Source organism: Rhamphochromis longiceps, linkage group LG8, assembly GCF_057381845.1.
Source record: "Rhamphochromis longiceps isolate RC_006_pf linkage group LG8, R_longiceps_female_GT1.1, whole genome shotgun sequence".
In the NCBI taxonomy this organism is placed as follows: Eukaryota; Metazoa; Chordata; class Actinopteri; order Cichliformes; family Cichlidae; genus Rhamphochromis; species Rhamphochromis longiceps.
Window position 1 is genome coordinate 7,109,221 of NC_140564.1, and position 18,372 is coordinate 7,127,592.

The window sequence follows — 18,372 nt, forward strand, 5'->3', positions numbered from 1 at the left end:
TTTGATCGCACGGGAAAAGGGTATGAAGAGTTTGTGCAGGCTGTCTGGCTGGATTCAAAAGAAAATGCCACAGGGGTTAAACTGGAGAAAAAATCTTTCTGCTTGGACTAAAGCAATTGGGATTTCTCGCTGGCTCTCAATTCAAGCCATAAACCAAAAACATGGCCTAAGAAAATCTAAGGGGAATATTTTCAAACAAAAGATGGCTGTAGGAGTTGCCAGTAAAGCCAACCTGGCTAACAGGAAAAGCAAGAGCTCCACTGAGAACAAAATTGTTGAAGAGAGAGCAACCTTCCAGGGTACGGACAAGGAAGGAACAGAAGAAACAGTCCTAGGTGGGGAGAAAGTTGTAGAAGCCAGATATGCTGTTGTACTCCCGACAATGAATAAACTAAGCAAGGAAAATATAACAGAAGCACCTAAGGCAGATCTTCAAACTTCTACTCCAGCAATTCTACCAGCAGAAGCCACAACCCCAGAGCTCAGACCTCCAAAGCCAGGTGTCAAGTCTGTGCTCCCTGTCAAACCAGATCTAAATGTCGTAAAGTGCATCAAGAAACCCTTGTCTGGAGGATTAACATCAGTTCAACATGAGCCTAAAAGCAGTTCTGGACTCAATGAGTCCACCGCTGAAGACAGAAACAGCAAAGGCAATCAAGATAGAGTCAATATGTTCGAAGCTGCAAGAGGGAAGGTGAACACCTCTCAAATCAACATAACCAAGATGTCCTTGTCACTGGGTGGTCCAACACAGGCCTCAGGACAAGAAGAACAAAGAGGTAGTTTAGCTTCAATGCCCACTTCTGCCACTCGACCATTTCCAAATGGAGAGTCCAGTGCAGAGAGATCAGGTGTTCGGTCTTTGTGTGAAGAAGAAGCAGACAAGGAAGTAGCTCATCTGATGGGTGAGGGGAGAATATGTTCTATCTCCAAACCAAAGGTACATTGGACTGGGAACCCACGGATGAGTGGAAAGCCTCAGGTAGGGGTTACATTTTTGTTAGTGGACTTTTAAACAAGCATTGTTTAATATGTGGCTAGAAAATGTGAAATACATTTATTTAGGTATTAAAGGCTTTTTGTAAGGCCAAGATTTACATTTGGATAAAACAAATAAGGGAAAATTTTTCATACATAAATAGATGTGTAGCTAACTGTAACTGTAGCCTGTAATCACGTTGATGCTAAGATGGTTAACATGTGTAAAATCTTGGTAAACTAACAATTAAGGGAGTGCTATCATTGCACGCAGCAACAATAGCACTCAATATGTGTACTTCTCTCAAGCTATGCTCAAGACAATACATCTTTCAAGCTTAGTTGTCAATCTTTTTCTGTGTGGGCTCAGGACTGGTTGTGCGCTGAGAACATGTTGCCCCATCAGACAGTGGAGAAGCTAACCAAATGGACAGTCTATGAGGATGAAGGCCAAGCCCGGCCCATCCCATCCCACAATGGCAGGGAATGCTGGGAATCAGAAGATCCCAACCAGGAGATGCTAGAGAGTCGACTAGTGAACATACAGGTATTGATACTCTGTTTTAGTATAAAACTATAAATCACTTCATGACAGCAATATTTAAATGCTACTATTAGTTTGAAAGGGGGAGAAGGCATTGGGATTAATAAGAATTTAGCATTTCCAATTCGATTATCGATATTCCTTAATATACTACACAGAGCAGTTTTCTTTAAAGTAATGCAGTAAGTTATGAGGTGCCTTAAGGGACATTATTACTGAAACGCTCTCACACACACTACTGAAATTTTAGCTCTCACACACACTACTGAAACGCTCTCACACACACACAACTGAAATTTTAGCTCTCACACACACAACTGAAACGCTCTCACACACACTACTGAAACGCTCTCACACACACTACTGAAATTTTAGCTCTCACACACACTACTGAAACGCTCTCACACACACACAACTGAAATTTTAGCTCTCACACACACAACTGAAACGCTCTCACACACACTACTGAAACGCTCTCACACACACTACTGAAACGCTCTCACACACACTACTGAAATTTTAGCTCTCACACACACAACTGAAACGCTCTCACACACACTACTGAAACGCTCTCACACACACTACTGAAACGCTCTCACACACACTACTGAAATTTTAGCTCTCACACACACTACTGAAACGCTCTCACACACACTACTGAAACGCTCTCACACACACTACTGAAATTTTAGCTCTCACACACACTACTGAAACGCTCTCACACACACTACTGAAACGCTCTCACACACACTACTGAAATTTTAGCTCTCACACACACTACTGAAACGCTCTCACACACACTACTGAAACGCTCTCACACACACTACTGAAATTTTAGCTCTCACACACACTACTGAAACGCTCTCACACACACACAACTGAAATTTTAGCTCTCACACACACAACTGAAACGCTCTCACACACACTACTGAAATGCTCTCACACACACTACTGAAACGCTCTCACACACACTACTGAAACGCTCTCACACACACTACTGAAATTTTAGCTCTCACACACACTACTGAAACCAGAGGCATTTCTGCTGAACAGGAAGTTGTTTCCTGACAAGGAAACTGATGGAAAAAGTGGTATATTTCAAAACACTACAAGGATTTCTACTCAGCAACCTGCTAGTACAGCAGTCCCCAACCTTTTTTGCTAAAATTTCAGTAGTGTGTGTGAGAGCGTTTCAGTAGTGTGTGTGAGAGCGTTTCAGTAGTGTGTGTGAGAGCTAAAATTTCAGTAGTGTGTGTGAGAGCGTTTCAGTAGTGTGTGTGAGAGCGTTTCAGTAGTGTGTGTGAGAGCTAAAATTTCAGTAGTGTGTGTGAGAGCGTTTCAGTAATAATGTCCCTTACGGCACCTCATAGTAAGTTACTCAATTTCTTGCTGGAGAAATTCATTTGTTATACTACTCATTAAATAACTTTCATGTTACTGTGTAAAATGACCTGAAATGCATGCATGTCTTATAATTACCATTTAACAATATAAACCTAAGGCTACAGTCCCACGCATCACCACAAATCTCTATGCTAAACTTTCTCTTAGTATTTATATATGAACAAAAAAACCAGACAACACAAAGCAAAAATGAAAACCAGAGCAAATAGACTTTAAAATGATCAGTGATTCTACTTTAGAAACATGATCAGGTATAAACAGAGGCTGCATCTTGACTGGTCATCTGTTTAAGTTCAGGGTCTGGCTGCAGAGCTGAGGTCAGCATTCACTCAACTTTAACTGAACTCTGGGTTCTTGGCTAGCTTAGCATTAACATGCTCTCTGTGCTGATGCTTGCAAGGAAGTGAAGTTGTGTTAGCAACATAATGCAGTTGTTTCTGTCCTGAATATGGTTTTTACTTTACCATTGAACCCTTGTCTTTAGGGCAATAAAAATAAAAGTCATTTCCACATCCACACTGCAGACTGCACCACTGTTTTCCTCCTCCAACCCAACTAAAATCATCTGTTTGTAATGCGAGTGCAAGTAGAACTGATAAGCAGGATCGATAGGCATGCTAACTAACAATTCCAAGGAACTGGACTGCTGGGAATCAGTTCTCTACGAGAACCGAAACATCAGTTTCATGATCATTGATATACAAATTGACAGGACTATTAAACAATGATCAAGAATATCCTTCACAGAGAACTAGAGAATGGATGTAGTTAGGGCACTAGCTCTAATCATTAGGCAGCTATGCTATTTATAAGCCTGGGGAAATCTGCAGTAAGCTGAGACTGAAGAAATCACTTGTATGAGTGATGAAATACTTCTACCACTAAAACCGCTGTCCAAATGAACAGTCTTTCCGTCCACACCGACACAGCATTTTTACTCAAGGAAAATTGAGCTTATCAAAACGCTCTCCAATGGGAATAAATTTGAAAACGCCGTTTTCATGTCACAGTGTGGACTGTGAAAACTGAGGTTTTCGAAAATGATGATGCATTTTAGTCGTATGATGCAGTCATATGACCAATTCAACTAAGATGGCGGACGGCATTGTTTAGCAGTTGTTTTGTTTGCCATCAGTTTGTATCAATTTATGCTCCAGATAGCTTTTCTTCAAAGAAGATGGAGTGTTTACTCAGAGCTGTTGTTCAGTGGTGGAACGAGACGACAATTGTGTTTCATTTTGTTGCGACGTTTCAAAGAGCCGGAAAGTAAATAAACGACCGACGGTCGAATCGTCTTATGTTTCACGCATAGGAATGTAAGCGTTTTCAGTGTGAATGAACAACTCTTTGGAAACAACTGAAAATGATGGAGCCACTTTTCATATCCTCCCTGGTGAATTTGATGTGTTGGTCCACCGAGTTAATGTGATGTGGTGAATTGATTTTCACCCAGGTGCCATCCACACACCTGAACTAATGACTTTGGTAGGATAGCAAAGCCCTCTTTTCATCTTCTTCCATGTATAAATTGGCCACAATGGGTGAAACTAGGGAACCCATGGCACACCCAAGTTTCTGCCTGTAGTATGATTGTAGTAAGATTAGGGGAAACCTGCAGTCAGCTGAGACTGAAGAAGTCACTTGGATGAGTGATGAAACATTTCTCCCACTGAAAACGCTACAGCCAGATGGACAGAATCAACTTTTGGGGATTTACTTACCTGGGTGATTGAGCATGCATCAAGATGCATAGAAACCTATTATACAAATGCATATCCTAACACTTGAATGAGTACTGATCATTTAGGCACAATTTATATTGGGCAATTTTCTCATTTAAAAAGCTTCCTGTGAATACAAATAATTTATTTTTTAATAAAGTGGGAGTTTTCGTCTTCTAAATAAACAGAATAACTCATCACCCCTCTACTAGAAAACATAGATTTACCCATTACAGACAAGACACAATAGCACCACCATGATGGTTTAAATAAGCTGAGAAATAAAAGACTTGCTGCTGGTGGATTTATTGCCTGCTCTTTGTATATACAATAGACCTTATAACACACAGCATCACACTGTCATGAGGTTGCAGCCTCATAACACTCTTCCATTCGAGCAAACTGAATTTTTTGCCTGCTGTGGAAAGCTTTTGAAAATACTTGACCAAAACAAATCACACTTTAAACCAGACCTTCCCAAAGTGTGGGGCCCGCCCCCTAGGGGGGGCGCAGAGCCATTGCAGGGGGGGCGTGGGATGAAAAGGGGGGAAAACAAAAAAACAACGCTTGGACACTGCTAGCACGGGGCGCCCACACAAATGCAAAGCAGGAGATGAAGCATCGCTGAATATGTTTCCAAACCAACTTCATTTTAAGCCAAAGACTAGAAAATATGGTGAAGCATATCTGCCCTTTGGCTTCACCTGCACAAATGCCAAGGTAGGTCTCCCCTGCAGAATTGGTTTTCCCTGCATAGGGAGCAGCGCTGGGCTGTTCAAATCACAGACAAACAGTATCCTATATTCTTGATTTTTAGTTCACAAACACTTGTTGTAATGACTAACTACTCCTGACATTTTGGAGATGTTAGCTCTTTATACAGCGGGATATAAATAATATCAGGTTGATCTTGCCACGATTTTTCCCCAGTTCAAATCACGGACAAACAGTCTCCCACAGTTGTTTATGTTTTTAAACCTATTTTGCACAGAGAGGCATTTTTTGAAAAATGTATTGATAGCAATGTTGAATATTACACAGGAAAAAAACAACTACACGTAAAATAATCACACCGTGACGCCTCTGCCTTTGTAAATGGAGGGACAGTAACTGCGTGTGAAAATGTAAGCGTGTAAAACCTGCACACAGTCAGATTAACAGTATTTTGTCTCTATCTGCTATTCTGCAATTAATCTCATGTAAACAATAACGTGGCGCACAGCGTGACGTGAAAAAAGGCACATACCTTTGACGTTGCATGATGAACTCTGTATTCCTCGTCCACACGTAAACGCAAAAAAGGAGTTTTAAAAAAATCTCAGTTTTCGGTGATTCAAAACGCTGTTTACGTGTAGACGAAACAACTGCGTTTTCAAAAATACCCGCGTAGGTGTGGACGTAGCGTAAAAGAGTAAGTAGTTTATTTTATTACTACCTGTAATTTATTGCAGTTTACTATTTGCTTAATTGTTTACTACATGTTTGAGGTGTGAAATAAACCGCAATGGAGCAAAATATGGGTGTGTGGTTGGAGGATGTTTGTGTGCACGCGCAGGGGTGGGGGTTTGTAAAACAAAGGGGGGCCCAGCAAAAACAGTTTGGGAACTACTGCTTTAAACCATCAAGGCCTCTAGAGCAGATCCTTGCCCTTTCTGACAAGCTTCATTCAATGTTAGCCAGACTGCAAGATGCCTGTGGAGATGAGGTGGGGGGTTGAGCTGTCTGCTTTTACAGGTGATGATCCCCGGCAGCCAGAGTGCTATAGAGGTGGATGAGGTGGACGATCTGTCCCAACTGGAGTGAGTACAGACACAGACACACACACTCACGCACGCACTCTTTATATTTTAAATTGTGCATAGTTTCAACCTTTCTGTCTAACGGTTATAGAGAGGTGTGTGAGAGTTCTGTGCTTCTGAATTTGAAGAAGAGGTTTCATCGTGACTGGATTTATGTAAGTTTAAACGATTTTGAGTCTTTCTTACTCAGTTCATATGAAAAAAGGTCGTAATTTATTATATATAATCAGCATTTTAAACTGCACATCAGAACAAGCTTTCAATAAAAAAATTATGTCATTACTTTGTGGAATAAACATATATATCATCTATTTTGTATTATGTATTATAGTTTTAAATATGATAACGATAACAACAAATTGTAAATTGTGTTTTTCCTAATGATTACCAAATGTTGGTGTGGTTATGGTTAAAACCCTTCATTCCAAAACAACAATTACTGTAAATATTAGTTTCTGTTTCACAATAGCGATCAAAAGTAATGTTCATAAATTTAATAGTAATTTTTTACCATTTACAATTTCTAATGTACATCACTAACAACTTTACAAATACCATCCACATTATGACTTTTAGTTTTGAGTTCTCAGGGGTGACTTCTCACGAGTGAGTAATTTATCTACATTATATAGGCCTGGTCCGTAAACCACCTGCGGCAGTGAAGCATCCAGCTGCCCTATGAGCAGGAGATTTGGGGTAATGGGGTCAGGATCAGTACTATCCGAAGATGCTTAACCAAGAGGTTTCACATTAAGGATCCCTTATACTTCAATGAGAGCCGTGCGGAGGACTTCTTCTGTCACACTCTGATCCTTCAGGATGACCTGGAATGCAGCCTTAACTGACCTTAACTCCCTTTCCCAGGCTCTTCCAAAATGGGGTGCATGCGGTGGATTATAATGAAAGGTTATCCTCTGCTTTGCCAGCTGTCCCTGAAGAATGGGCGTCATTATAGAGAAAACTTCCTCTAACTCTCGAGCCCCACCTCGGAAATTAGTGTCATGATCCGACCATATCTCGAATGGTGTACCCCGATGGGAGACAAATCTTCGCACGGCCATGTGGAAAGCGTCTGAGTCCAGACTTGGCAGCAAAACCAGGTGTACACATTGGGTGGTTAGGCACTTGAAGATGATGCCCCAGTGCTTCTCCTGCCTCCGGATATCTTGATGGTGTAGGTACCAAAGCAATCGACTCCAGTTGACCAAAAAGCAGGTTTGTGGATCCGGAGTCTCACTGTGGGCAAATCAGCCATTTTGGTGGGAACAGGCCTCCCCCGCCATTTCTGGCACTCTACACATTGTCTTTGATGTCTCCGGATTACTTGTCAACCTCTGATGATCCAATAAGTGCGCTGTATCTCTGCAAAGACATGCTCTGGACCGGGGTGAAACAGAATTGTGTCGAAGTATTGGACAAGGAGCTTAGTTACCGGGTGTTCTGGAGGTAGCCCAATAGGGTGTATGGTGTCCAGACCTTCAGCACATCTCAGGTGCCCTCCAACCCTTATCAGGCCAGTAACCAGATGTTACGTTCCCCTGAGGGGTCTAGGCGGTGAGGGGGAAGTAACAAAAGGTGTCCAGGTCAGAAAAAGGAGTCAAGGAGGCAAAAGGGTTAAATTAAAGAGTTTTATTAAAGTAGCTCAACTAAGAGAGACGGACAAGCCGCTATCACCATTTAAGAAAAACAAACAAAACTCAGGCGTTGGTCAATAAAGCAAAGTCAAAAGGAAAGCGCAGCTCACTAGCTGGAAACCACAAACACAGCTCACTAGCTGCAAACACCACAAAACACACACAGCTCACTAGCTGCAAACACCACAAAACACACACAGCTCACTAGCTGCAAACACCACAAAACACACACAGCTCACTAGCTGCAAACACCACACAAAATGGCACTCTGGCCCAGAGCTCACCTTTCCCTGGGCTTAAATACTTTTAATTACTGATGTGAGTCAGCTGTGTTACAGGGAAAGGTGGCACCTCAGGCAGAAGAGGTGGTGGGACACGCCCGCACAGGCACCTTCAGGAGGAGGCCCTGCTAGGGCCGTAACACCAGATCATACTCAGGGCAGAGTGCACAAAGTTGACTATTTGGGGCCAGAGTTCTTCCCTTCATCAGGGCCATCACATCCTCAGGAAAACTGTCATATTGAGCTGACTTTAAGATGGCTTTCTCTGCTTCCACATGATCAGTGGCGGTCATTGGAGGAGAAGCCGCCCCGTGACGACCATGGTAAGTGGCTTTCACAAGCTCCTCCCAAGATGTGAAGTTGCCAGGGTCTGGAGTAGTAGACTTTGCCACTGTGACAAGCCCACATAGCATCCCCTTGTGTAGCTCATCTGTAGTCTCAGCCCTACCAGTAGGTTGGGAGGGCCAGTGCGCCGAACTTTGTTGCAAGAACTGGGGGCCCTGAGCTTAACGACTGCCTGATGAAAGACTACAGAGTTTCTTCCCCCTTGTGATGTCATCAGCCGGGTTTTCCGCTGAAGTGACATACCTCCACTGGTGAGAACTGGTGAGCTCCTGGATTTCAGCAATTTGAGTCCCAACAAAGACCTTGTACCAGCAGGAATCAGACTGCAACCAACTCAGCACAGTAGTAGAGTCAGTCCACAAGATGGTATTTTGCAGTGGTAGGGTAAGTTCGGTTTGAAGCTGCACTCCAGTGAGAGCAGCACTGAGTTTGAGACGAGGCATGGACAATCTCTTCCGAGGAGCGACTCAGGATCTGGCCATCAGGAATGAAGTGCTGACATGTCTGTGGCAATCTGTGGTCCTTAGATAAGCTACAGATCCATACACTTTCTCTGAGGTATCACAGAACACGTGCAGCTCAAAGGTGCAACTTGGAGACACTGTAGCAAGTGGCACATAATACCTTGGTAAGGTAATGCGGCACGAAGGACACCGGTGACAGGTTCATCCCAGCCCATCTCCTTTTGCCACATAGACTGTTCAAGAATCTTCCCTCTAGTGGTATAGGGAATGATAAACCCTAGAGGGTCATATTGGCTGACAAGCACCTTGTACACATTGCAAAGAAAGCGAAGCAGAGGCTGATCTTCAGGAAGCAGGCATACCTGATGAAACATGACCTTTATATCACAGCTTATGCATCAGGATGCTGGCGAAATCAGATTAACACGACAAGGAGTGAAGGGCTACGCGTGGGCCCTGGCAGAAAGAGGTCATTAAGGGCAGTTTGCTGGTACAGGAAGAAGCAGTTGAAGCCTAGGCGGGCTTTGTTGTTGTGATGCACAAGATGGTGTGGAATGTACCAGAATTCAGTGGAACCATTTACCTCCTCCGGAGTCAACTTTACCTCATAACCAGCCTTCTCCAGTTTCTTGATCTCCTGGTTGTATGTCTGCACTCTGCTGTGATCCTTGCGTAGTCGACGCTCACTGGCTCTCAGAAGAGCCATGACAGCCTCTAGAGGTGCCTTCACCTGAGGAAACTCTTTGCGGCGAAGCAAGGGAGTAGCATATCGTTCGACCCCCTCTACCTGTACCCGGACTGTCCTTGATTCAAGGATATCTATTGCCTGCTGGTCCTCCATTGACCTGATGACTTCCTTTTCATTTCTAAACGGCAGGATGTCAGTCTGCCACAGCCTCTCAACATCTTTGTAGAGCTCTGGTGTCTGTGGGATGAACAACGATTGCAAGCATGCCTGTCCAGCCGCTGGATGTGGAAGACTTTTGGCAGGTCCCTGCAGTGCCCATCCCAGCTCAGTACAGACAGGTACTGGCCCTCCAGAAGGGCCACGGATCACCGCGCATACAGGAGTGATAAGATGCAGGTGATCTGATCCAATCAGGATCATAGCTTTCACCCGACTGAAACCTTTGAGGGGAAGTCTTTGTAGTTGACTCTACTTCTTTTTGAGTGTTTCCACTGGGCAGGATTGCTCCAGAGCCAGTTATTCTGCTGTGAATGCATTCGGTATTTGATGCCTCACCTTTGGCTTAGTTTTAGTGGATACCTCCAATGATATGCTTCACCCATGCAGCTGCAGGACATCCTGTCTGATGGTTCGCAGGGCCAGAGCTTCGTCTGTCTGGGCAAGGCCGTGGAACTTCACAGCAGCAGGCAATATTATGGTTCTCTCTGAACCGTCATCCAGCACAGCAAAGGTGTCCATGATGGAGTTGGACTCTTACCACCTTCAACATCACTCTACCAGAGTGACTGGGATGGTCAAGATAGATGACACTGGATGCATTGCACATGGTAAATGGACTGATTCTTACATAGCGCTTTTCTACTCTCCCAAAGCACAGGGAGAGTCCCAACATGCCTCATTCACCCATTCACACCCACTCATACAAGCACTTCTAAACTCAAGTGCAAACTAACCAACATTCACACACATTCACACTCCGATGAACGCATCGGAGGGCAACGTGGGGTTAGTTTCTTGCCCAAGGATATTTGGCATGCAGACTGGGGAAGCCAAGGATCGAACCACCAACCTTCCAGTCAGTAGCTGATCTACTGTACCACCTGAGCCACAGCCACCATACACATGGTCAGGATACTGGGATTCTGTTCTTTAGCCTTGGCGAGGCCATTTAATAGAAGGAGGTGTTGCTCACCACAAGTGCTACAGGGTTTCTTGAGTGTGCAGTTGTCAGCAGAATGGTTCTGGCCACACCTCCAACATTTATTCTTATCTTTGATCCAGTCCACAACAACAGCCACATCTAGCCTGGAGAGTTCATTACATCCCCTCAAGTAATGCTCTGTCCTTTCACAGAAAGGGCAGTAAGGCTTGAAATGTTCTCTTTTCTTCTGCATTGCAACAGCCTTTGAACCTGGATGGGCCACAGCAGGTGGTTTTGTGGCTGTGGGTTGAGGTCCATAATAAACAGAGGGAAACTTGGGTTTCTGTTTGGTTTCCAAGTGCCTACTGACTTTCCCCTCCAACCATGGCTTCTCTGAGGCATACAGCTCCATGGCCCGTCGGGAGACCTGCATGGCTTGGGTCTTGGGCGCTCCAACCACTCTGCTAGGTGGAAGAGGGTATAAGTGCGATTTGATCTAGACCGTAGGGTCCCTCGGCTAAGGCAGTAGTCTGCAAAGTTATCCCGATAACTCAGAGGAAGTTTGATAAGTAATTGTTCTACGTGGGATCCACAGTGGAGTTCACTCTCTGCCACCCCGTCCATCGTGGTAAGCATCCTCACTGGACTGGCAACTAACAGGGAAAAAGCTTTAAAGGCTTGCGAATCACCTGGTTTTATGGGTGATGTACACAGGATGGTGCTAACTAGCACATATGCTAAAGGTAACTAATGCCAGTACACACAAGTAACATGGTAAAACATCTTAAACCTGGAAGATTAACTCACGTTTATGTGACGCACACCATCCACAACAAATACAGGATGGGCTATTTGATTTCCTTCCCAGCAGCTCTCTCCTATATTGTTAGCCCAGGAACAAAGTCAGACTGCCCAGAGGCTCCTGGGTAATGTAGTTCCAACTACCACTTTTCTACACCAAATATCCTTGTTACATACTAACCCCAAGTTGCTCTCTGATGCATCCATTGGAGTATTAATGTGTGTGAATGTTAGCTAGAAAGCAGTTAAAGCTTGTGTGAATGTAGAAAATAAGTAGTTTATTTTTGCTAGAATCATCATTTTACTGGTGGCAACTCTTCGCATGAGTTCTCCAATGTATGAGCTCATCCTCTACGGTTTTTAATAAGGGAATCTGATTCAACCATACCAGGTCTGAGTGCTTGGTGGAAAAAATTATACCTAGATATCTAATGTTACCTGACTGAAGTGGAGTGGTGGTGGTGTTTTGAAAATTCCAATTCAGATGCAGGACTGTTTATTTGAGAGCTTATCTATAAGTGTGATTGTCTTTATAAGCGAGGTTTGTGAGTTCCTGAGTAAAAGTAACATATCGTCATCATTTTGTGGTCTGTATCTTTGATACCCAAAGACTTATATATACTTATATATACTTAACTCCTCCACTTGGGTCAGGAACTTATCACGGACCCAAAGTGGGTACTCCATTATTTTCCGGTTGAGGACTATGGCCTGAGATTTGGAGATGCTGATTTTCATTCCTGCTACTTCACATTCGGTTGCAAACTGCTCCAGTATGACCTGGAGGCCATCACCGGATGAAGCCAACAGAACTACATCATCTGCAAAAAGTAGAGATGAAATTCTGACACCACCCAAGTGGAAGCCTTCCTCCACTTGGCTGAGTCTAGAAATTCTGTCCATTGAAATCATGAACAGAATAGTGAACAGAACAGTGGTCATACAAGAGGTGGACATTAGCTTTCTCCGAAGGGTGGATGGCCGAACTCCTCAGCCTATCTCTAAGCGAAAGGCTAATTTCTGCTGCTTGTATGTGTAAAAGCTTGTTCTTTTGGTCAATGGAGTGGCTTCTGGCTACACCCAAGCTCACACAGTTTGCATTTGCAATTAATTAACTATACTGTCCTGATGCATACTGAATCATCCAGGTAAGGAAATCCCCAAAAGTTGATTGTATTCATCTGGACTTAGCGTTTTCAGTGGGAGAAATGCTTCGTTGGTCATTGATTAGTGGTCATGACAGTTTGCATATTAATGATCAAGGAACTAACCTCACAGCCCATTGTTCAACAGCGGTGCTAGTTTCAGTCATCTTGCAAATGTACTGTTTATAAGGGTGGGGAAACCTGAGACTGAAGAAGTCACTTGGATGAGTGATGCAACGTTTCTCCCACTGAAAATGCTACATCCAGATGAACAGATCCAACTTTTTAGTGGTCATAGTGGTCAGGAGATTTGGAGTCAACAGTATCCATGACACACAGCGTAACGTTCGATAATGTGTCATGTGCAAAAGCATCAGCTAGCCGTGCTTAGAGAGTGCTTTGTAGTGAATCAGAAGAGTCGACTCCCATTGAGCGAGAGCCGTCTCCTCACTTAATTTCCTTTCGCTGCTCAGCTCTCACACAGTGGCTCAGCTATGCTCCAATCCCTCCATATTGTGGCCAATCACATGCGAGGATATAGGATAATATCATTATGTGAAAAACAGAGAGGGTGAGGGACGTGACAGTCAAGTGGAGCGTGCGTCTGTCCTCTCAGTAAGTGAGTGAGACAGCGGTGAGGAGGGCTGTGTGAGTGCATCGCAAAAACACATAAATATGCCTGACACTCGTAAACGAAGCAGCATCTGGCTGCAGTTTAAAGACTTTTTTGCCTCGGTCTCGGTCTTGGTCTCATCTTGACTTTGTCTTGGTCTTGACTCGGTCTGTCTGTCTTGGTCTTGGTATTGTCTTGGTCTTGGTTTGGGCGGTCTTGACTACAAGTCTAATAGTCGATTAAAGAGCAGACCACAGCAACCTCCCTGAACAGGCTCCAGTAAACACAGTGGTGGACAACCAAGAAAGGGTCTCCACTATGAAGAGTTGTCAGGTTTTGACATGAGTCACTGCTGACCACTTTCCATGAGCATCTGGCAGCACAAATGAACCAGCTGCTAGTAGATGAGACACACCTGAGCTTCATTAGAAGCTTGAAAATTACCAAGGGCTGTCAGAAAAGCTCGAGAAGATGTGGAGGGTGACAGTAACAGTGGTCCCAGTGGTAATTGGATCACATAGTGCATAGATACAGACGGACAAAATGGTGGTGGCTAACCAACCGGACATAGTGGTGGTAGACAAATAGAAGAAGACGGCCATAGTGATCGATGTAGCGGTTCCGAATGACAGCAACATCAAGAAGAAGGAACACGAGAAGCTGGAGAAATACCAAGGGCTCAGAGAAGAGCTTGAAAAGATGTGGAGGGTGAAGGTGATGGTGGTCCCAGTGGTAATTGGAGCACTAGGTGCAGTGACTCCCAAGCTAAGCGAGTGGCTCCAGCAGATCCCGGGAACAACATCAGAGATCTCTGTCCAGAAGAGCGCAGTCCTAGGAACAGCTAAGATACTGCGCAGGACCCTCAAGCTCCCAGGCCTCTGGTAGAGGACCCGAGCTTGAAGGATTGACCGCCCACAGAGGAGAGCGGGGAATTATTATATATAAGTAGGGATGGGTATCGTTTAGGTTTTATCCGATATCGGTGCCAAACCGGTACTTTTGAAATGGTGCTGGTGCTTAAACGATGCTCAAACCGGTGCTTAAAGAATGGAGAACACAAAATTGGTCCAAAAACCTCTCATGTTCAGCTGTTTTTTTGTAAAAAGATAACAATGTTAGCCTTTTTTACGGCATCACTCTTGGCTGGAAGCAGTGCTTAATCAATGGAAAAAACACAAACTTTGTCCAAAAACCTCTCATGTTTAACTGTTTTCCACTTTTTCTTTGGTCATTTTAGCCTTTTTGGCCAGGGTGAAGGGAGTATCTGCCATCAAACAAGAAGACAGCCGCATGTAGCTATGATGATGTTTGCTAGTTCACCTTACGTGCATTAATGTAATAACGTGGTTAGCCTACTCAGCGTAAATTACACTGGAACAACATTAAGCTACTCACGCAGAGAAGAACGGCTGCTGCTGCATCATCATCCGTCATCATTTCTGCTACACTGGCAGGGCTAGGGGCCAGGACTCTCCTCTTCGGGTTTTTGGGGGATGTTGCTAACTCCGGGTCTGATAACAGGCACCACACCCGCAGTAGATGTGCACGGTGTGAGGTCTCGCAGCAAGCTATCAAATACGGCGCATTTCTCAGCTTTAAAAAAAAAACGCTATGCGTCGCCAGGTGTTTCATGGGATTTGAGGTGTTACCTCCTTTGACAGTATCACAGTATCAGCTTAAAGCACTTGTTGCAGGCTGCTGAGTTTGCATATTTTGCTGTGAAGTACAGCCAGACTTTTGACTGCTTCGCCTTGGGCATTTTTAATCTGTAGCTCTGCTCTAAAAGAACGTACGTACCTGGACCCGCCTACTATCCTCAGAAACGTAAAATGATTGGCTAGAATGTAAAGTGCATGACATCTCAGGAAAAAAAAGCACCGAAATAAAGCACCGAAATGTGCGCTGCTTTTCGGTCTGGTTACTACCGTTTATGTCAGAACCGGTGCCATAATGGCACTGGATACCGGTACCCATCCCTATATATAAGTATTCAAAATGAGGAACTCAAAATTGAGCTCAGGGGCTTCCTGTTTCTGCTGATAATCTGACAGATGTTTCTATAACTTGATTGGAGTCCATCTGTTGCAACTTCAGTTGACTGGACGTGATCTGGAAAGGCAAACACCTATCTTTATAAGGTCCCATAGGTGACATACACTGTCACCTATGGGACCTTATAAAGATAGGTGTTTGTCACAAACCGAGCCATCAACTCCAAGTACATTCTGAGCTTTCCAAGACAGCATTGTATCGAGGCATAGATTTGGGGAACGGTCAGGAGAAATTTCTTGAAGCATTGAAGGTCCCAGGGAGCACATTCATGATCTATCATCCATGCATAGAAGAAGAGCCTTAGTCAGGAAGGTGAACAAGAACCCAATCGTCACTCTGACAGAGCTCCAGCTTTGCTTCCAGAAACTTCCAGAAAGACAAACATTTCTTTAGGACTCCACCAATCAGGCCTGTATGGTAGAGTGGCCAGATGGAAGCTTCTCCTTATTAAAAGGCACATGACAGCCCACCTGGAGTTTGTTAGTAAGCAGCCATTAGCTTATCTTGGAATCTTTCAGTGCTTTAATTCTTAATTTTTCTAAACATTTAGTAATACCTGCAAGCCTAATTATATGAAATTGTTTTTTCTCTTAAAAATAATTGTAAATGTCTGTAATTTAGTTTTTGTCCTTCTTTTTTTTTTTGCAGACTTACATTGGAAACATGTTATTGTCCGTCAACCCCTTCAAGCCGCTTAACATTTACACAGAGGAGCTGAGACAGAAATACCAGGGCAAAGAGCAGCAGAGAAATCCACCGTAAGCAATATATTTGTGTAGGTTCTCAGTCATCCAGGGCATCTAAGGAGCTTGGAAAAAAGCAACATTGAAAAAACCAAATAGCCATTCAGTAAATGGATTGCATAACATGGAAGAGACACCTCTACCGTACAAGACTCAGCTGTACATCTTTACCTAAAGGATAAAGGTTACTCTTTTGAAGATGCCAGTGTTCACATTTGGACTGAGAATACAAATAGTTTGAGATGTCCACTGTGAACAACCATCACTAAATAGACAGGGTAGCTTGCAGCACCAACTGTTAGCCACCTACAATGCAGTGTTGAGTTCCCTTCCCAGGAACTTGAAACCCCACTCAGATCTTGCATCAAACCACTCACAGTGGTTTCTAACAAAAGCTTTGGTAGTAATGACCAATGGCTCTTTTCACACCTTGGCTCTCGTGATGAGTAATTATGATGGGTCAACAACCTTTTTAAGTGACAACCCCCACTAGGGTTAAATATCTGGAACTCTCTACTATTTGAGTTTAGAATGGAAGAAGCCTCTTGGAGAGAGAGACGAGAAATGTTTTTGCAAAACTTAAAGAATTCTAGTTGCTTTCTTTCCAAGCTCCATAGCCCACACCAAGCAAATACTCCTCATACTGCAGTAAACTTCTGTCCTCCTAAAAAATGTTTTGGATGTTTTATTTTTCTCTGCTTCAGGCATGTTTATGCCATAGCTGACGCAGCCTTCAGCTTTTCTCAGACCTCCACACAGGAACAGTGCATCATGATAAGGTATTGACAAAAATACCAGTTTCACTTGGGTCATTCACACACATAACACACTGTGTGTATATGTATGTATGTATATGTATATATAGCAAAGATACTGTGCAGGGACCTCAAGCTCCCAGTCCTCTGGTGGAGGACCCAAGCTTGAAGGATAAAGACCGCCTGCAGGGGAGAGAGGGGAATTTTCAAAAAATATATATACTATAATATATAATATATCTGTATAAGTAATCCCAGGGGTTACATGAAGAAGATGTGGGACCTATGGGCTGCTTGATATTCAACATCTACACCAACGGTGAAACAACTAGTAGCACTGAAGGTCTGACAGGCTTCATCCCCAAGGATCGCCAGAAGGGACCAACATCGTAAATAAGACTGGCTACAGATAGCAACTATGGAATGGAGCAATCGTTAGCCACCTCCTTGACATGGATAACATAAACCTGTATGCCAGGAGTGAACTAGACATAAACTCACTGAACCACACCACTATGGTCTACAGAAATGATTTTGGAAAGTCATTCTGACTTCAGAAGTGTAGTCAGATGGTAACAAAGAGAGGGGAGGTAGTAAGAATGGAGCGGATTCCACTACCAGAGGGTAACATTGCAGACATTGAGGACAGCTACACATACTTGGGAATCCCAGGTACTGGGAGCTGGAACCCCACGGGCAAATGGGAACCATGAAGAATCCGCTATCAGATACCACGCTGGGATAATAAGCTGACCAAAGGAGGAAAATGTATGCTATGTGTTCTAACCCTCTGGAACTCCATAATTAACCTTAATGTGTGAAGAGGACTCTCCATTTACATGAACAAATTAGAGTATATTTGATAGATATGACTCAAACCACTGCAGGGCAGTACCTTTAATATCTACAGCATGTTCTAATCGCTGTAATAAAATATTATGATCAACAGTACTGAACACTGGACTGAGGTCTAGCAAAACAAGCAACAACCAAAGAGATGAGTCTGCTGTTATAGAGCATAAGAAGATCATTTGTAAATTTCACTAAAGCTGTTTCAATGTGATGCAGGACTGTTGTGCAAAATTTGGTACAAATCATATCATTACTTAATAATATGATTTGTAACATACTTAATGATATGCATACGACATATCATTAAGTATGCATACGACACAACAGTGGTGGGTCTCATCAAGGACGACAATGAGACCTACTATAAGGAAACAGTGGAGCTTTTCATGGAGTGGTGTACCAACAACTTGCT

The 18,372-nt window shown here is 43.5% G+C and overlaps 1 protein-coding gene across 1 annotated transcript in view; it reads left to right on the forward strand.

The window, feature by feature from the left end:
• Nucleotides 1-202: 202 nt before the first annotated feature.
• LOC146663023 (unconventional myosin-VIIa-like) overlaps nt 203-18,372 on the forward strand; it is a 32,179-nt gene continuing 14,009 nt past the window's right edge. The window contains exons 1-6 of the mRNA XM_085417349.1: nt 203-982; nt 1,349-1,525; nt 6,382-6,446; nt 6,538-6,601; nt 16,259-16,368; nt 17,058-17,132. Of these exons, the coding sequence (XP_085273475.1) occupies nt 203-982; nt 1,349-1,525; nt 6,382-6,446; nt 6,538-6,601; nt 16,259-16,368; nt 17,058-17,132 (1,271 nt within the window). The remainder of the gene's footprint in view (nt 983-1,348; nt 1,526-6,381; nt 6,447-6,537; nt 6,602-16,258; nt 16,369-17,057; nt 17,133-18,372) is intronic.